Source organism: Spermophilus citellus (genome assembly GCF_964194105.1).
Source record: "Spermophilus citellus genome assembly, chromosome: 16".
NCBI lineage: Eukaryota > Metazoa > Chordata > Mammalia > Rodentia > Sciuridae > Spermophilus > Spermophilus citellus.
The window spans coordinates 59,363,651-59,383,481 of NC_138196.1; the positions used below are offsets into that span (position 1 = coordinate 59,363,651).

Genomic DNA, 19,831 nt, shown 5'->3' on the forward strand with positions numbered 1-19,831 from the left:
ATTATCCCAGTGGAGGTAAAGCCCAAGTTATTGCAGGGCACAATAATTGTTCAGTATCTCTTACTCAGGACTTAAGGGCATGTATTTTCAGCGAAGCTCCCAACAATAGGTCATAATAATTTCTATATCATAGGATTTTAGGAGTACAAAATATAGAGAATATGTAAATCCCATTAAATATGGTAAATCCCATTAAAATATGGCTAGACATGTGACAAGCATTATATGCCTATAAAATATTATTATGCTTAGATTTCTTGGGAATGATACTTGATAGAGGAATACAATGAAGGAACACTTTTAAAGTGTTTAAGAAAAAAAATGTGATATTGGTATTTTATATCCACTTGAATAATCATTTAAAAAATGGGTAAAATAATAGAAAAATATTAAACATAAGAAATAAGGACTAATATATCAGAGAGGACATTAATAACACAACTAAATATTTATTGGTAATTATCATTAATGTTCCATCCAAAATTTATTGAAATACAATTGAATTTCAAATGTTATTTTTAAATCTTTACCTGTATTTACTTATTTAGGATTCACACAAGCCCCATGTGGCAAGGTAGGGTTCACCAAAGGTCACCCTGGGGAGATGTGATAGGCCATCAGTTACCTATATAGTAAGCCTTTGTAAGATTTGTGAATGTGAGACAGGTCCTAAATAAAAACCATCTGTTCCTTGTTCCCCTTTTGAGTCTTTCCTCTATGAAAGTTTGTTTACAGATGTTATCTCTGAGAAAGGGTCCTTGAGTGTGGTCTAAGTGGAGGCAGAAACCTTTCTTTCTAGAGAGTTTTGGTTTTGGTTATTTATACTGTTGTGTCCTTTTCCACATTAAAAAGTCAGTTACTGGTTCCAATTATGAGTACAACCAAATATTTTGTAACAAATGATTGGCATTTGCTAGTTGGCAATCACAGGGAAGTGTGTGCACAACACAGAGCTCAACTATTTGTGTTGGCCAAATTGTACACATTGCTCTCAGTGTCTGAGTCATCCCAAGGAATGACTAAAGATACAGAAAATAATGTTAGATACCTTAAATTTTGACTGGGGAAGAAATAATAATCATGGTCTAACTACCCAGAACCTCAAGTCTATAATGGTGAAAGAAAAGAGCTTATGGAGAAAATTGAAGAAAAGAAAAAAAATGTACATTCAAGTATGGCCATGGTGGCCCCAGTAATTTAGACCTAGATCTGTAGGTGTTATGTAGAAGCTTTCCATGTCTTGTAGTTGCCATCTGGAAACATACTTTGTGGCAGAAGATGCCTTTGTCCAAAGGCCATCTGCTTCTAAGCAATTCTCAGTAATTCCTAATTTTAAACCTTCTTCCCAGAATGTCAATCCTGTTGTCAGTGGGTTAAACCTTGTTTCTTTTTAGTTGGGAAATGAGGCCAGGTATCTATTCCTTCCAACTTAATAACTGTTCTAGTCAAAATTTCCTTCTCTTTCTTCCCAATGTCGTTCCCAGGGATTTCTTCTATGCCATTTTTCCATATGACAAAGTCTTTGTTTAAGATCCCAATATTGGAGGAAAATATTCAACATCAAAGGGAAACTTGTGATGTGTTCTTGTGGCAAGTCAATGGGTTACTAATTTTAGTTTTAAAATCCTACTAGCTTTCTGTACTTTTCTGGAGGATTAAGGGTGATAGGGACAATAAAACTTCTGAGTAAACAATAAGGCTTTGCTAAGGTCTCTAGTAATTAAGTCAGTGCTGGAGAAGGAGGTTGGAATTCTCCAAGCTGAGAGCCCCAAATCAAGTAATATTTTTATTACAGTCAGATTATAGCATTCCAGAAAAAAAAAGCTTCACTATCTTTGAAAATTAGTGAACATTGACTATTTATCCAAAATCCACAGCAAGGGGAATATTGTATGAAACCCACTTTAAGTGTCCAAAGGTGCTCTGACAAGTGAGCTCTTATTCACATCTTACCTTTATAGAAGTATGCTGGTGCAGATAGAACATGTCACCAGAGAAGTTTTCAGCAATCTTGGTAAAATTTTGCCACCAATGTTGATAAATGTGCCATGATTATTTTGTCTTCCTTTGGATAGGTAATTCATGTAAAATGTTTACAAAGATTCAACTGAGGGCCTCTACTGACAGCAAAGAGTCATTCTGAAACAGACAGATTATCCTCATGCCTTTTTTTTTTCCCCCAACACATCTTTCTGTACTGAAATACGGGGACCGTGCCACAAAAAATATCCCCAGTAACAGTTCTACAGTCACAGGATGAAACAAGGGGAGGATCTGGATTATTAGAGATAGCTGTCATGTGAGAAGATTAACTCTGGGGAGGAGGCTGTGTGACACTGATGGTGCTTTTGGTTGGTATTATTGTGCCAGTATCAAACAAAAATGTAGAGAGACACTCTTTAATATTTAGGCTTTCCTGGGGAGTTTCTGGGTAAATGGGAAACTGAGTGCTTGTTACCCATTGGAGCAGCTTCAATATTTCCTTGCTTCATTTTCTGTTTAGTTTTGCTCAGTGAGTGTTGGACTGGCAGGAGGTCTCTTTTCCATTCTAGTTTCCACCTGTATATTAAGTCTCCTATTTCTCTGACTTAGGGTCATTGGGAGAAAGCAAGACAAGAGCTGGGGTTCCATCCACTTCAAGATCTATTCCTTAGTGAGTTCTAAAGGTATGTAAAAGTATTGCCCTACATATTCCCACACAGCCATCCCTTTGTTTTGGTGGAGGTCCTCCAAAAGTTTTCTTTTAATGGATTTTCTAAATTCCTCTGGTTTTACTATGGGATTGGGGATCTCGTCCATAATACTTAAGGTATTTACACTGCCTTTTCCATTCTATTTTATTTTATATGAAGGTCCTAATCTCATATAAATCAATTGATCATATAAATCAATTGATTGAGATAGGATAGGGGAATCCTGAATTCTAAGTTCCTAGAACCATTGACAATTCTCTGTAAATGTATGCCTTCTCCACTTAGGCTTTAGAAAGTCTTTGAAAATGACAGGCTTAAAAACCCACCTTTAGACACTTATTCTGACTTGGCTAATTTTACAAGCCATTTGAACTTTCAGAGTTTCTGGTTGACCAGCAGAAAGGGAAGCTAGTCAGAGAAGAAGTATTATGACAATGAAGGAACATAGGATGGGAGAAGAATAGTAAGATAAAAGTTTAAAGATTAAAGTTGTGACTTCAGCAGATCTACAGTAGAATATGTCTTTCACATTCTTAAAGGTCTCTTTCATGGAAGAAACCCTAAAGTCATTGAAGAATTTGGATTTCTATTGTAAGCTTCCCCAGACTAATCATAAAATACAGGTCAAATAATGTGTGCAATTTCACTCCCTTTTGAGTCTAAAGCATCTCTCAAATGAATAATTTTATTATTTTTCTCAGTCCAAAATTGTCATTGAAATTTTAAATCACCATTGGTAAGATTATGCCATTAAAAGACAGTTGCATGTTTTAGTTACAGTGTAAATATATGTAGGAAGCGGGAATTTGTCTTGGAGGAGATGTAAACATGGTTTAGTTTGAAACTTTCTTATAAATTTCCTGTTGTCCATTCCCTTAGGAAAAAATAATGAAAAGAGCATTGACAAAAAGCAATGTTGTTAATAATGTAGAAAATTTCTACTAGGGATAAATACTTTCAAATCCGATCACATGATTGAAGGATTCCTGAAAGGAAATAAATCTTAAGGGACAAAATACACGGCCAGTGATAGCTTGGTGAAAAGAAATTGTAACTGAAATCTAATATGAGACATATTCCATAATTATAGTCACAGATACACCCTGAGCAAGAACTCTCAATGGCATTATTGGTTTGCTTTTATTTCTGAATGGAGGGTCTTGGGCTTGAGCAGTAAGGGAGGTATCAACATGATCTCACTGGGACTTCCAGGTTGTTTGAACTACCCAAAATATCAGAGAAAACATTTTAATAATAATAAAAAAGCTACATTTAGCAGAACTGATCACAGTAATGGAGAATATCACTTTAACAGAGTCTTAGCCCTGTCTTGGGGTAAGTCAGAGGTAGAAAATTTAAGGGCTTTGGGGTCTGGACTCAAGTAGTTTTAAGGTGGATCTTTCAAATTGGAAACTGAAAAGGACTGGGCAAAGTTAACAATATAGTAGTTTAGGTTTGGTCCACACAGTTAAGTAAAGGTCTTGATAGGTAAATTGTTATTGATATACAGGCTGTTGTTCAGAGTAAAATTATTGTTTTCTTCAATATACTGATTCGCTGACATTTCCCGAAGCAAACAGTGCATTTAATTACCTGTTTGCAATATTATCTTTCCCAGGCTAAAGCTTCCCAGAAGAAACAACTAAGTCATGCTGACAAAAATGGTCCATAGTTTTACCTAAGTCTTGTTCAGAAATGGTCTCAATTCTCAAACTCTACAATATATAAAAAAAGTAGACTTTCAAAACTGGAGATTATATGTTTGAAATGGAAAATTAGATAAAAATGAAACAACACCAAATTTGTTTAAAAATAAGGCAAAAAATCTACAGAAATGGAAAAAGAGATTAACAATTATAATTGAAAAATTTTAAAAATAATTCCCACAAAAAATTTCAATAAAACAAAAAATAAACTCAAAATTGGTACGCAACAAGAAAGAACACACAGAATTAGTTTAAATGATCCACCATGTACTTGGCCACAAAGAAAGCCTTGAGGCATTTTTAAAATCAATATCATTTGTTGTATGACTAAATATAAAAAATACAAATTAATAAGGAAAATTCTATGTAAACTAACAAGAAAAAATACAATTACCTAATGTTCCCATTTAGATAAAATAATCATAAATCATTTAGGATATATTTACAACTGAATGTCAAACACAACAGTATAGATCAAAATTTAAAAAAAATAAGTAAGGCAGAATGTAAAACAAAACTTTTCAAAAAATATATATTCATCATCAGCTAAAAAGATGCAAAGCAAGGGATCTGATCATTCAATAAGAAAAACTTGAATTAGAGCAACAAAGCAAACCTAGAGAAGCAAAAAATAAAGAAATAATGAAATAACTGATATCAGAAAATAAGTGAGAGAGATGACCAGAATGGCTATTAGAGAATGTACAGTGGGCATAGTATTGTCACTTGTCATCAAACATTATCTTCAAAGAAAGCAGTAAGTAAAACAGAAAAGAAGTATTATTCTGGCTGGCCCCCTGCTACCCAACTCTCTTTTCTCAGTTTCCACTGACTGAAGAATATTTTCTGGAAAAAATAAAAAAATAAAACAACAAAAAAAAAGCCCACCAAATAAAACAACAACAACAAAACCCCAAACTGGTTTAGAAGCACTGTTGTAAAATAAGTCTTGCACTAAGCTAGTGATGGACTCACAATCAGTACAAAGAACCTTCTTAAAGTTTTTTTTTTTTGGTAGATATATATATATATATATTTTAATGTGGTGCTGTGGATCGAACCCAGTGTGCCAGGCAAGTGCTCTACTGCTTAGCCACAACCTCAGCCTCCTTCTTAAACTTCAAAATATGCAGGTGGGATAAAGAATTATCTAGGTGTTAAGAAAAACAAAAAGTCCTGAGCAATTGCCCCCTTTTGACTTTTTGAAACATTCTTGAAAACCTAATGCAATATTGTTTTCAAAGACTGCAATTATTTTTTTTCCACTCACATTCACCTTTTGCCCACATTTCACTTAACAGAATAGTAGTAGGAAAATAAACTTTTTTCAGAAGAGAAATGTTACTATGAGTTACTGTTCTATCCTATAAATATAATACATTTTGATACATTTTAAATTGTGGATTTTGCAGTATTTATACAATGCTAAGCCCAGTTGTTGGAACTGCTTGAGCTTCTCAATTTTGTTTGCCTATTAGAATGCTTCTGTCTGAGTCTTACCCCAGAATAGTTTAACTATGATTCTGATGATGGACTCAAAAATCTGAATTTCTGAAATCATCTGTGATTCCAAAGCAATCAACATGGAGACTCACTGTACTCAGGCAAGTTTATAAAGCAACTCTAATGTCTATTTAAATCTTATCCTAGTCTGTCCTTAGCTCTTCTCTTTCCATAGCTTCACCAATTTCTAAAGACAAATATAGCAAATTGGTCAAATATGTATATGGCAAGAAGACAGAAAGAAGACTAAAAGATTGACCCTGTAAAGATCCCAAAATAGCTCAACAAGTTGTGATAAACTTACTCTAACAGGAGAAATTTTCATAAAGACAAAGAACAAAACTCAAACTTGGGCATGGTAAACTGACCCCACGAATGTGGGATGCAAGGAAATGCAGATGTGAGTATATAGCAGTAGGCATGAAAAATTATAGAGGAACTTAATTGACTTTAAGTAGTTTTGCTACCTGAATCCTAGGGCAGAGACCTAAGTCTGGGGATCCCAACAGACCAGATTCAGTCACCTGTGGACACAAGATAAACGGTTGTGAAGAAGGGAAGAAGTTTATTCAATATGGATATACTGAGAAGAAATGGGGACTAATCTCCAAATCCATGTCTTCTTGGTACTCAAAGTACCAAGATTATATAAGTGAAGAACTAGTGCAGGAAGCAAGGAGGATGCACAATCAAGTAGTATTTGCAAAGCTATGGTCTAGCTGATCAGTTTCAAGGCTGGTTATATGGAGTCTTATTGGAGCTGGGAAAATCCTTGTTACGGGGGAGAGAGCAATTTGGTCCCTCATGAGATGATTGCTCCTGCTTGAGGGGCAGCTTTCGTTCATATGATGGGGTGATGTGTCTTCAAGGCTCATTGTTCCTGGAATTTCTGGGGAGGAGCAATGACTGACAGGAAGAACAGACAATGAGGAGCAAAATGGAGTCAGGACAAGACTGGGTCCTCCTTCAAAGCCCTAATTTTTCAGTTTGAGTCAGGACTCCGATTTGGCTGCCAGAAAGTAAATTTGATCCAAGACTATATCAACAAATATGTTCCATCTGCACACGGAAGAGCCTTTTCTGCATGTTTATTGGAACACTTTAAGTACTGAGCCATGGTCTGAGCAGTATGCTTTATGAGAAAGTGGAGCTGTCATATAGTGGAAAAGGAAATTTAGCTGGGAGGAAGGCTAGCACTGTGAGAACATGATAGGTATGTTGAAAATATCTGAGGAACTTACATGTGGTAGATTAGATTTATCATGTAAAAACTCCAGAAGTCGAAAGTAATAGACACAAGGAAACACTTCCATAATGTTGACCTTCAAAACAGGGAATGGACAAGCACACAAAGCAGAGGGTTCCCTGTTGCTGGAGGTATTTAAGCCTTCAAATAAAGGATGGGTAAGGAGAGTTCTAAGTGTCCTAAAGGTCTGAATCACATCTAGGATTTTATGAACCGATAAGATCAGCATATTTAGAGTGGTTTGGGAGCAAAAGTGAGACTTTTCATGTTCTGCATGCTGTCAAAACTCCTTAGTTACATCCTCTACTGCTTGGGGACGGCTGGTGCCACAGGCATCACAGCCCCTGAGTACTTTTCTAATGGGGAATGCAGCACTTTTCTGAAGATGCCATGTCCTTCTAGCATAGGTTTATCAGGAGCTCCTCTTCATCATCCAGTTTCTCTTGTTAACCAAATTTGTTGCGGAAGTAGACTGTGTCTTTTAGTTCTTCATAAAAATTCTAGCCTTTATCTCCATCTTCCAGAAGTTTGGGGTTCCAAAATGGCCATTAGCATCTATCCCAACAGGCTACACAGCATTCTGTGAACTCCCTTTGTTGTTCTGGCTTCACCAAGTTACCCAGAAAAAGGCAAAGGGGGGCAGTGCATTTTCCAAGGTCCGGTTGGGTCTGTGCCATAGTGATGACTTTCTCTTGAAACTTTTAGAACTCTCTTGGAAATGTGCTCCGGTCCTGAGGCCCAGGCGTGCCTGGAATAGGATGAGAGCCCGGGGGCTGACAAGGACAAAGGGTCGGAGGCTGTTTTCTACCCAAGGTACCTGCTTTCTCCTTGCTCCAACTTGCCCAGAGTAGTAACTTAACCTCTAAGGCTGGTCCTGCGGATCACCCGCCCCAAGGATGAACTTGCACCTCCAGCCGCCCACTCCAGGGAGGGAAGGGGAGGGGAAGAAAAGCTGGGGAGCGGGAAGGAGGTGGGGCCGCTGGGGCGGAGGCGAGGGAAGTGGGGAGCCGCTGGGAGAGAGCTTCCGAGGGAAAGTGAGAGGGGAGGGCAGCCCGGGCTCGGCACGCTCCCTCCCTCGGCCGCTTTCTCTCACATAAGCGCAGGCAGAGGGCGCATCAGTCATGCCCTGCCCCTGCGCCCGCCGCCGCCGCCGCCGCCGCCGCTCAGCCCCGCGCGCACTGGAGGCTCGTGCGCCGCGGTGCTCCCGGGCCTCGCCGCCGCCGCCGCCCGGCGCCCCGCCGCCCTGCTCGCGCTACCCGCACCGCCACCGCCACCCCTCACGCCGCTCCGGGTGCCCGGCTCGCTTCACTTCGGGGAAGGGGAGGGAGGAGGGGGACGGAGGCTCTGGTGGCTCTGGAGGAGCAGAACATTGCGGGGTGTTTGGGCTTTCCCCTCCTCTTCCCAAAAGGCAAAAACAAAAACGCGAACAGAGGAGCTGTCCTCCCTCGCCCTCGCTTCACCTCGCCGGCTCCGAATGAGGGGAGCTCGGATGTCCGGTTTCCTGTGAGGCTTTTACCTGACACCCGTCGCCTTTCCAGCGACTTGCAAAGTTGGGAACCCAGAGCCCCGGACACGCTCCCGCCGCCTCCGGCTCGCCCAGCGGGGGGTCACGGAGAGGAAATCGGGGGGAAGGGGGACGAGGAGAGGACTTCTGCATCGCTGGGGCGCCGGCGCCCCCACCCCTGGCCCCGCTAGCGGACCGGTCCTTCCACCATGCACTTGCTGGGCTTCTTCTCTCTGGCGTGTTCCCTGCTCGCCGCTGCGCTGCTCCCGGGTCCGCGCGAGGCACCCGCCGCCGCCGCCTTCGAGTCCGGCCTCGGCTTCTCCGACGCGGAGCCGGACGGGGGCGAGGTCAAGGTAAGAGCGCCGAGGGTGCCTGTCTGGGGCCAGACCGGGGCCCAAGTCCAGCTGCCGGCTCAGTTTGCTAAGAACCTGCGCACAAGAGCTAAGTGTGTACCCCTTTAGCTTCGTGGAGTCAAAGTTACTGAGCCCAGTGCACGCTTCCTTGGAGAAAAGTTTTTCTTTTTTAAGTAGGAAGTTGTTACTGGAAAGGAAAGCAATTTACAGAAGCGGAGGCCCAGGAGAGGTGTCTAGTAATAGAGATCGGAGTCTGTTTCAAAGTGGTCTCCGCTGGCACAACAAGGGCATCTGGAACCCTGCCAGTTGGAGTGGCTCAGGAGAGCATTTAATTCTGGTGGAGAAATGCTCTTTCTTTCCCTGGCTGATCTGTGGGACTCCAAACAGCTTCTAGGGTAAGGATGACGAGTCCAGTGAGTCTGATTTTCCTGAAGTGTTCATAGTATGTGGAGCACCCAGCCGGCGCCTTGCGCTATTTTGGAAAAAGTGTAAGGGAATTTAGGAACTGGGCTTGAGGGCTTGAGACTTAAAAGTTCACTTGAAGTTGGTCAAACTTGGAATGTAACCGGAGTTAGGCTCATTTAGATCAGAATCAAACAAAGCCTTTTTTTTTTTTATTCCAACTTTATAAATTCTTCTTTCCGAAAATCTGGTCATGAAATATTAAAATTAAGTTGTCTTTTTCTTGTTTGAGTTATTTTATTTATTTTGCTTTTAAGTTAGAGGAGTTTATCTTTTGCCTAAAAGTGTTGCTAAGATGCTTTTTAAGGCATTCTGATTTTCAAAAAAACGGCATTATGGTGTTTGTGTCTGTTCTTACTGGGCTTTTCTAAAGAGTATGTTTTTAACCTAAAAATTTCATAACAGTGGAGTACGCTTTATAGAGTTCTTGAACTCCTGAAATTTTATACTCAACATACTATGAGATATCTTACTTCAAACACTTGCAGTGCCTCTGGCTGGAACTACACTGCAGTGGTTTATTTCAACTGATGGCAAATGAGAAGTGCCAGTGATACATGTTGCTCTCAACTTTCAAGTGACTTTATTCATGAACATATACGGAATGTGTAGAAATTAAGTTGTCTTCCCAGTTATATTTTGAGATGCACTTTAAGACTAAGAAGACTAAGGTTTAAAATTAACTACTTTTGCATTTTAAAATTTGGGAAAAATTAAAATATATCAGAATTTGTAGTTTGATAATTAAAGTCAACAAAAAAATGAAATTTTCAGTTTCATTCACAATGTATTATCTGCACTTATTTATATACATTAAGTTGCAAAACAGTGTACATTATGTGCATTACAATTCAACACAAATACATCACTATAGCTATAGTAATGAAAATGTCCTTCTGTTTTTAAATACCACAAAAATGTAGCATTGGACCCAGTAATGCCATCTGTAATTTGAGTCCTTGAATTTTGCCACATCTGTTCACTTTCTGTGTCTGAAAACTCAAACGAATTTAAGTATAACTTAGTAAGGCAACACCTCTCCATTGCCTATGGTAACTTCGATTTACAATAAGAAAGTGTGATACTTTAAGTAAAATGAGAAGCACTTCCGGATAAGACAATATCCTAGATGAGATTTGCTAACTCTGGGTCAGTCATGAATGAATGTTCTGCATAAGTGGGTGAGGATGGAGGGAGGAGGGATGCTGTGTTTTGGTATGGGATCGGAGGGTAAAAATAGTTAATTTATTTTAATTTTCAATTGGTGGTGAAGTAATAAAATTTCCCTTCTCTGAAACTCTCTGCATTTTTGTTGGTAAATGTGGCTTTTCATATTTAACCATCTTTTCTGTTCTATACGGGGAATATGGATTGATATTCTGTATGTGATGTGAATTCTTTCCTCACACGATAAAACATTATTTTAAATCTCTTGAGTTTTACACAGCAGTATATATTGCTGCACTAAACTTTTCCCCAGTGGTGAAAATAGCCTTGACAGGATATATGTCATTAATGACTTCAGTAAAACTGTTCTATCCTTGCTGTGAAACTTGGATGCAACTGATCCAAAGACTCCCTGTCTCTCCCTAGTGGTCTGTCTATGTAAGCACCTCATTTAGATGAAGGCGTGCAAGAACCAGGGAGGGACCAACTGTTAATTTTCTATGAACAGTAAAATCCAGCATGATATTTCAGAAAGTAAATAAAAGATGCCTTATATACCTAATCCCAGTAGATGGAAATTTTTGGTAATTAACATTTAACATAGTAATTTAAAAAATATATAACTAATATGAAGCTACTCACAAACTATGAACCAAAGCTAGCTATCCAATCCTTTGTGTGGTCCGAAAAGCCATGCAAAATATTGGAAGCGAAATCAGAAAAGGAATCAAGATCTTTTTTCTTGACTTATATTTGTATTTAGTAGGTTCCCATTTCTAATTATTGGTGTTGTATGATTTCATGAAAAGTTCTAAAATGTTTCTCTGAAGGACGTTTGTACAAACTATCAATGTCAGAATAGTATGTTCGTTAAAAGTGAAATTAACTGAATATAAAGTGTGAAAAGAAGAAGTATCTAAATTGTTATCCAACTAACAAAACTGCAAAACCTAGAAAACACATTAAATCTCTAAATCTAGTGATTTACAACAAGAGTTTAGATAGAGTTCACTCTGGGTGGTAGGAGTTGAGTTTGATTTTAAGGAAGAAGTTGGTTTATGACCAAAAAGGAAAGGAAAAAAAAAGGGAAGAATTACTTCATATGAAGTATATTTATGAAACTTTTACTCCATAAATATAGTGGATTATAGTGGGATCTAGATATCTAGATCAGGAGCAGCATTTCTCAAAATAGTGTCTGTGTGCCAACTACATCAGAATTCCCTAAGGGTTTTTTTTCTTTCTCTCCTTAACCTTATACCAACTGTAACTCTTGGCTTGGAACTAGGAAAACACATTTAAAATAGTATCCTCAGTCATTCTCATTCACAATGAAAGTATTATCTGCACTTATCTATAATGTGTCTCTATGACTAATTTCGGTGGTTATATCATCTTCCTTATATAATTGTTGAGTCTAAAGAATAATCTGTCAGCCATGGGGCATAGTAAAAGACATATGCCATTTTCCCTCTCTTTGAGGAGTTAATAACTCAGGTTAAAAAAATAAAGATCTATGAACAAAAATACTATGAGATACATTGCCCTTTTGTGAGGGAACTGGCACTAAAGCATTGTCTGTGTTCTCAAGTTTGGATGAGAGACTCATCATGGTGATCTGGATTATCTGGGAACCTTGACCTGAGAACAGAGCTTGAGTTGTAACTTGGATGTGAATTTCCAGCAGACAGTTCATCAAAACCAGAAGTCTATTTGATCTCTTGAGTGGGATGAGAAAATGAGAATACAAGAAGGACACTTTGACTGGAGGATTGTATAGGGTAACAGTGAAGACTCCTCAGTAAGAATAAGTTAAGAGATAATTAGGATCATTACTGTTTATGGCCTGAGCCAGTTTAAGCAGTCTAAACTTCATGCTATGGATCAGAGAGGGTTATTCATGACCCAAGCAACTGAATAACATAGTAAGAAGACTATTGAAATTATTCCTGGGGTTGATTAGAGGTCATTAGGACTTTTACTGGGGAGATGATCCATTTAAGAAGCAACAGAAATAATCTATAGATAGGAAGTGATGAAGAGTCTGAGTGTTGGCAGAGGGAACAGATTAAGGAGCTTTTAACAACAAAGAACCCATAGATCTGGTGACTGATCAATGTGAGAGTTAAGGGAAGGGGAGAATTCACCCTGGTCTCAATGTTTGAATCATAGGAACATATTGGTTCTACTTGTAGGATTAGGGTATTTCAGAGAAGAGACTAGTATTCATGGATGGATATTTGATGATGACAGCATTCTTCCATTAAAAAAATGTATTTAGTAGACAATAGGACATCTTTGCAGAAACAAAGTAAACTTTATAAATTTACATTCCACTGAAGGGAAATAACTGACTAGGGTCAACAGGATGTGAACTGCATAATATACTTAAAATATTTGGGCATTTAACAGGTGTTAAGGACAATTCCTATGGGAAAATTAAGAGTATGCCTATCCTGTTACCCTTCATTAAAGATGAGGAGGTAAATTTTATTTTTTATTTTTATTTTTGGTACTGAGGATCGAATTCAAGGGCACTCGATCACTGAGCCACATCCCTAGCCCTATTTTGTATTTTATTTGGAGACAATATCTCACTGAGTTACTTAGTGCCTCGAAATTGCAGAGGCCAGCTTTGAACTTGTGATTCTCCTGTCTCTGCCTCCAGAGCCACTGGGATTACAGGTGTGAGTCAGGGCGCCAGACTAAGAGATAAATTTTATCTAAGTAGAATTCCACAAAAGTGTCTGTAATTTTTAGTCATTTACTAGGAGGCTTCTCTGAGCTCTGTCTTGCAGTGCTTATACTTCTCGGTAGGAATCTCTCTCCCCCCACAATCAGTCTTTAGAAAGGAGGTTCAAGATTAAGGAAACATGAAATATTTGTGGAAGAGGAAACCTTTAAACTCTTTTTGCTTCACTGGACAACAATTTATGTTACAGGCTCAGAATTTGACTTCCTATGAGCCCTTCTCTGAGTAGGGCAAATGATTATATCATGGAAGAATTGGATTCATGTCCCTTTATCCAGAGTTTCTGATTCTTTAATAGCTGGCCTATAACGGCTGTGTTTATAATTTTCCTCAGAGTGTACGATTAAGTGTTTTTGTCAAAAAACACTTAAACTACTCTTGCCTTCAGCACCTCCAGGCTTCTTCCATGAAGGTTCAGATTATCCTCCAGGTTCCATCCATTCCTCTGTATATTAAGAGTCAGAATTTAAATAATGAGCTGTGACATCCTAAGCACTTGCCTGTTCTATGCACCTTGCTAGGGCCTTATAACTTAATTATATTTTGTTTTCTATTACACCTCCATGAGATATACGTTATGTGTCATTAAGAATAATGGATCTAAGATCTCTTAACAAAGATCAAGAATAGTTTTTTTTTCTTTGAAAAATACTTTTGCAACATTTAGAGAACACCTTGGAGAAATGTGGTGATGGGTTTGGGTCTTTTGGGTTGGTGAAAGACATATGATCTGTTCTCCTTTCAGCATCATTGCGCCTCTCCCCCCCTGCACATGGCAGTAATGTGCAAGAAGGCAAAGAGAATGTATCACTCTACATTTATGGCTGCCCTGTGAAAACTGCTTAGGTCCAGATTCCCTATAATGGAACAAACTACAATGAACGTGAACTTTCTTCCAGACATGCTACCCCTTTGACTAAAGATAGATCATGAATGACCTAATTTATGGAAGTATTGAAAGAATAACTACTTAGCTAAGAGCCTAATGTGAATTCCTGACAGTTATTAAGCAGTTTTTCTAAGTTGTGCTAAAGTAACCTCAGTGAAAGACTGTAATTTTACCTATGCCAAATGACCTTTCACAAATAAGTAGATTTGGAAAGAACAAACTTTAGTTGGCAGAACCATTATACCTCTGCAAACTTCTGAACATATACTGTTTCATCTTTTGCCAGTTACAATATTTCCTGGCAGACATGCATACTGTAGACACTACATTGGCCTACCATTTGTTAAGTATACATATTGGTAAGTACACATTTGTAAATTCACACTCAGATATCATGGATTTTTTTCAAGTTAGAAAAAAAAAACCCTGAGAATTTTGCACAAAAAGGAATGCTAAGGAGTTTGATATATAATGTAATTCTAAATTTTAGTATAACTATTTCAAGTATGTCTGTGTAATTGTTTCTTCTGAAATTTTCTTGTGTAAATTGTTTGGGTGCTTCCTATCCCTAATCTATTTATTTTTTTTCAGAGTTTATAATTTAAGAGAGCAGAGATTGTGTTGATTTGCTTTATTGGGCATCCATAATAGAAGAAATCAAGTAGGTATCTTAAAATATCTTTCGCTAATGGATTCCTACTATTTCTTTATACTGATCTTATCCTTGGGGCTTTCAAGTGTTCATTTTTTTTTTGTAATTGTGAAATCCAAAAGCTCATTCCCATAAATTTGATACTTTAACACTATCCTGAATTGACAAACTACTATTTACTGTCTTTATTTATTCTATAAGTTTAAATATTTCTAAACTTTTTTTGAAGAAATAGCAGCATATTTATTCATGAGAAGTTGCTATAGATCCTGCTGGTTGCAGGATGTTGAATATTAAATGCATATACACTGTGTTTCTTAAAAAATTCTGGCATCTGAGATTGATGTCCTCCAAGGGTTTAGGGTTAGGGAGTGGATTGTAGGCCTGTTGTTTTTAGAAGCCTTCCTTAGGGATTGGCTGGAAGGGGCAGGGAAAGGAAATTGAAGACCTCATGAAGGAAGTGCTATAGATGCTCCTAACACTTAAACTTTACCCATTAGTACCTTGTTTATGTGCTTACAAATCCATATTCTCATATGTAAGTCTCCTTTAATTCAGGGGCACTATAATTAATTCTCATGAATGGCAGCTTCAATTCAAAGCAGGAGATTATAATGTGATCAGTGATGTAAAAAAAATGTGGAGTGATTGATTCTTGTCAATAGCAAGTTTATAATCATTTTTGAGAAACACCAAATTTACTCATTAAAAATACCAGAAATGGGAACTGGGGATAGAGCTCTGTTGGTAGAGTGGTTGCCTAGAATGCACAAGGCCCAGAGTTCAATTCCCAGCACAGAAATGAATTGAACTATAAATACAGGCAATATAAAATATTGTTGTGAGAGAGTTTCATGAGTTATCACCAATTGTAGGGTAGGCATCTGGTTGTTGCTTGGGCAGGCCTGGTAGAATTGAGATGATATGAGATTAAATGAAAAAAAAAAAAGAGTAGATGCTGATTACAGAAATTGGGAGGGGGAATATTTTGGATATTGAAGAGTGACCAAAAAGTATGAAAGTAGTAATGGTCAGGGGTGTTTGGGAACTGGGAAGGGTCTCTTTCACTGAAGAGTCAAGAGCTTGAAGGGAAAAAAGAGGGCATTATGGAATGTGAGACGCGCAAGATCCACTCTGAGTTTGGGTTAAAGCAATAAGAGCCACCACAGATTCCTGAATGTGACTCTGAAAGTGGGATATAAGAAGGCTAATTTGCTCAAAAGTGTCTAAAGAAATCAACTAGAAGCCATTTTAACTCTGGCTTTTGTGAGTTTAGCAGTGACTATCTTTCTCATTCCATGACCACCCATGTGTGGTATTTGAACTCCTCTATATGCCTCTGATTTCTGATGATTACAGTGGTGATTACTTTTGACTTATGTAAACACCCATTACTGTGTGATCTGGATACATTTATAAAACATATTAATAACAGACAACTTTGCTATCATGATTTGCATTCCAAACAGAGTAAGCAGTGTAAACAGTGGTCATGCTTAGATACACACACACACACACACACACACACACACACTTCACCTCTTAAGAATTGTTTAAACTGGCAACCATGGGTTACAAATTGTTTCTTTCATGGCTAAGTATTTTTTGACAATTCATTGAAACAAAACCTTAAAGAAAATTCTGAAGTGTATGAGACTTAGAGTTTATAATTTATGATTTAGTTTATAATTTTTTGAGACTATCTTAACCACATGTAGGTGCAGGTCAGCTGGCAATTTTATCAGAAAAAGAGATAATCCAAAAGTGTCTTAGAAATTCCTTTTTTGAAAATTTTGCTTAAATGTTGTTTAGTCAGCTTTTGTGTTGATATGATCAAAATATCCAACAAAAACACCTTGGAGGAGGAAAAGTTTATTGGGGGCTTATAGTTTCAGAGGTCACATCCACCGATGGCTGACTATTGCTCTGGGCTTGAGGTAAGACAGAATATCATGGTGCAAGGGCCCAGTGGAGGAAAGCACTCAGCTCATGACCCATTGAGGAAGAGGGGAGACAGAGACAGAGGGGAGAAAGGATCACAGGGAAGATGTACCCTTCAAGAGCATGCCTCTAGTGACCTACCTCCCCTGGGCATTCCCCACTTGCCTTTAGTTACCAGCCAGTTCATTCTAAGCAGGATGGAGTGATTAGGTTACAGCTCTCATAATTCAATCTTTTCATTTCCAAACATTCCTTCATTAACAGGAGCTTTTGGGGGACACCTCATGTCCAAACCAAACAAAATATTCCTGTTAACAGTAAGATTAGAAAGACAGGGTAGAGAATAAACAAAATAAATAGTATAAATACTTTGTAGCTCTTGTTATAACTGATTTTTAACATAGAAAAAATTTATTTAAACTCAAGACATCTAGTCAAAAAAAATACATAATTGGTAAAGGAAATATACAGATGAGCAACCTTGTACAAGTAGTGGTATTGAAGCATTTAAAAAGCATATTTCTCAGCCAGGTGCAGTGGTACACGCCCGTAATTCCAGCAGCTCAGGAGGCTGAGCCAGAAGGATCTTAAGTCCAAAGCCAGCCTCAGCAACCATGAGGTACTAAACAACTCAGTGAGACCCTGCCTCTAAATAAAATACAAAATAGGGCTGGGGTTGTGGCATAGTGGTTGAGTGCCCCTGAGTTCAATCTCTGATACTGACTGCCGCCCCCCCACCCCACCCCCCGGCAAAAAGCATACTTTTCTATAAGGTCAGCTTTCAACACTTGCCTTGTTTGGGTAGGTAGATAGGAAATGAATATTTTGGGATTGATAAGAAAGGTGTGTTTTGTGACTTGTATAGTTGTAGAGGTTTTTTATATGTTTATTTCGTAATGAATTTTACCTTCAGGCTTGGTTCCAAAATTACCACTTCCTTTCCTGCAGTAGTAAAGCATGTGTTCAGTCATGAGTGGTTAAGGCTGTTGTCAAAACTAGCCTTTTCCTGAGTGCAGATTCTATGTACTTTGCTTTGCACTTCCTATGACAATGCTGTGAAGAACTGTCAGTATTTTTTGCTTGTTTCAATTATCTAACTGTCGCTTGCTTCAGTGACATAAATGTTGAGATGGAGATGCAGTGTAGTGGTTGAGAGCACAGACTCTGAAATACTTTCTGTATTCACAATCTAGGTATGTATGTTTACATCCTGCCAGTGCCGCTTACTACCTATGTGACTGCACACAAATTATTTAGCTTCTTTGTGCTTCTTTGGTACTTACTTCTTAAGGTTATATTTATGGTGGTGCATATTTATCTTTCTATAAAATTTTTGTTACGTAGATAGGATTCACGATTAGAAAAAAAATCAGCATGTATTATGTCCTCAGTCCATGAAGTAGTTGAATTTCTAATACTTTGCAAAAGTAACTTGTTGCATATTTTTAATATAAGCTTACTGATAATTTCTAAAATAAGAGAATGTAGTATTGATGTTTGATTTGAAGGCAGCTGGAAGAAATATTGCACGTTTAATCATTCAGTGTATGGAGGCTACATACATATTACAGTTGTTTATTATATGATTTTACCTATGCTGAGTACCTGGATTTTTCTTTTCTGTGACAACTCTGGCTGTAGAACACCAAACAAAGCAATATTGTATAATGGGCATCACTTAATCACCTAAAGTGTTCATACTTAAGTCATTTGCTTATTACATAGAGCATTTTTATAATGCCAGATAATTTCATGTGAACTCATCCTGAATACATTCAAAGCTTAAGCACTTTTCAGGTTTAAAATGTCTATAATGCCAGATAATTTCATGTGAACTCATCCTGAATACATTCAAAGCTTAAGCACTTTTCAGGTTTAAAATGTCTATTAATGAAACATGCTAATGTTGCTTCTGTAAACATTTCAAGTCTTGTCCACAGAAACATGTGCATTCTAAGTCTACAATGAAAGCATTGCAGAATACTTAAAACATTACAAATATTCTTTCACCGAAGAAAATAAAAAGAACATTTAATGGTAGAAAGTTATATGTAAGAGTTCAACTTTTGTGAATTTGTCTGGAAAAATGTAATTGTATTGCCCTTTTTGTACTCTTATTCTTCATGGCACCTAGCAAAGTACATGTGGAGGTGAATCATGGAGTAGATGCTTTCTTGGAGGGCAAATCTGGTTTACTTGGGTTCTCTAATTTACTGTGGTTGGTTTTGTTTGATGGTTCTGTTTTGTCATTTTGCCAGTCAGTGCTGTGAACTTCTTGGTCTCTGTGTCCTCAGCACTTTATGGTGCTGGGCACTGGAGGGATATGAGTGTACAGGAAAAAGGAATTAAAAATAAGTGATGTACAACATTCCCAGCTCTTGAATAACATATTTTTTATTGAATAACATCTTGAAAGTGTTCACTTCCTTAAATTCCAGTACAGATGTTAGTTGGAGTATTTTAGGAACTTTTGACCATATTTCTAAACAGAGAATTTTTTTTTCTTGCTAAATCTGGAACAAAGGACTGACACTCAGGCAATATGTGCATGAATAAACATTTAGATAATCCTGCAGTATCCATATACATGGGCATGCAGATCCTGGTATCATCTTTTTTTTTTTAAAGTAAAATTCATAGTTTTATTTCAAGATTAGAACTATATATAGTTGCAAAAATGAAACTCTATATTGGAGTGGTACTACATTTTCCTAGTTATAGAGTATTCAGATTTAATTTTTTATGTGAAGTAATTTTTTTCACAGTAATATTCCATTTTCACACAAACTTCGTTTTTTAATAAATATGCTGTGCTTTGGGGGGGGTGGGGGGGTTGGAAACAAGATTAAAGTAACATTTTCATTTAATACTATCTTGTACATAGAAGGAATATTCATGAAATCGATATGTTTGGTTCCAACTTGCTAAGATACTGGAAAAGGATGAACAATTTATGGGGGAAA

General features: G+C 37.8%; 1 protein-coding gene across 1 annotated transcript in view; it reads left to right on the plus strand.

Moving 5' to 3' along the window:
* The first annotated feature begins 8,858 nt into the window (after positions 1-8,858).
* The window catches only part of VEGFC (vascular endothelial growth factor C), a 117,566-nt gene continuing 106,593 nt past the window's right edge, over positions 8,859-19,831 (plus strand). The window contains exon 1 of the mRNA XM_081269502.1: positions 8,859-9,005. Coding sequence (XP_081125628.1) covers positions 8,862-9,005 — 144 coding nt within the window. The 5' untranslated portion in view covers positions 8,859-8,861. The remainder of the gene's footprint in view (positions 9,006-19,831) is intronic.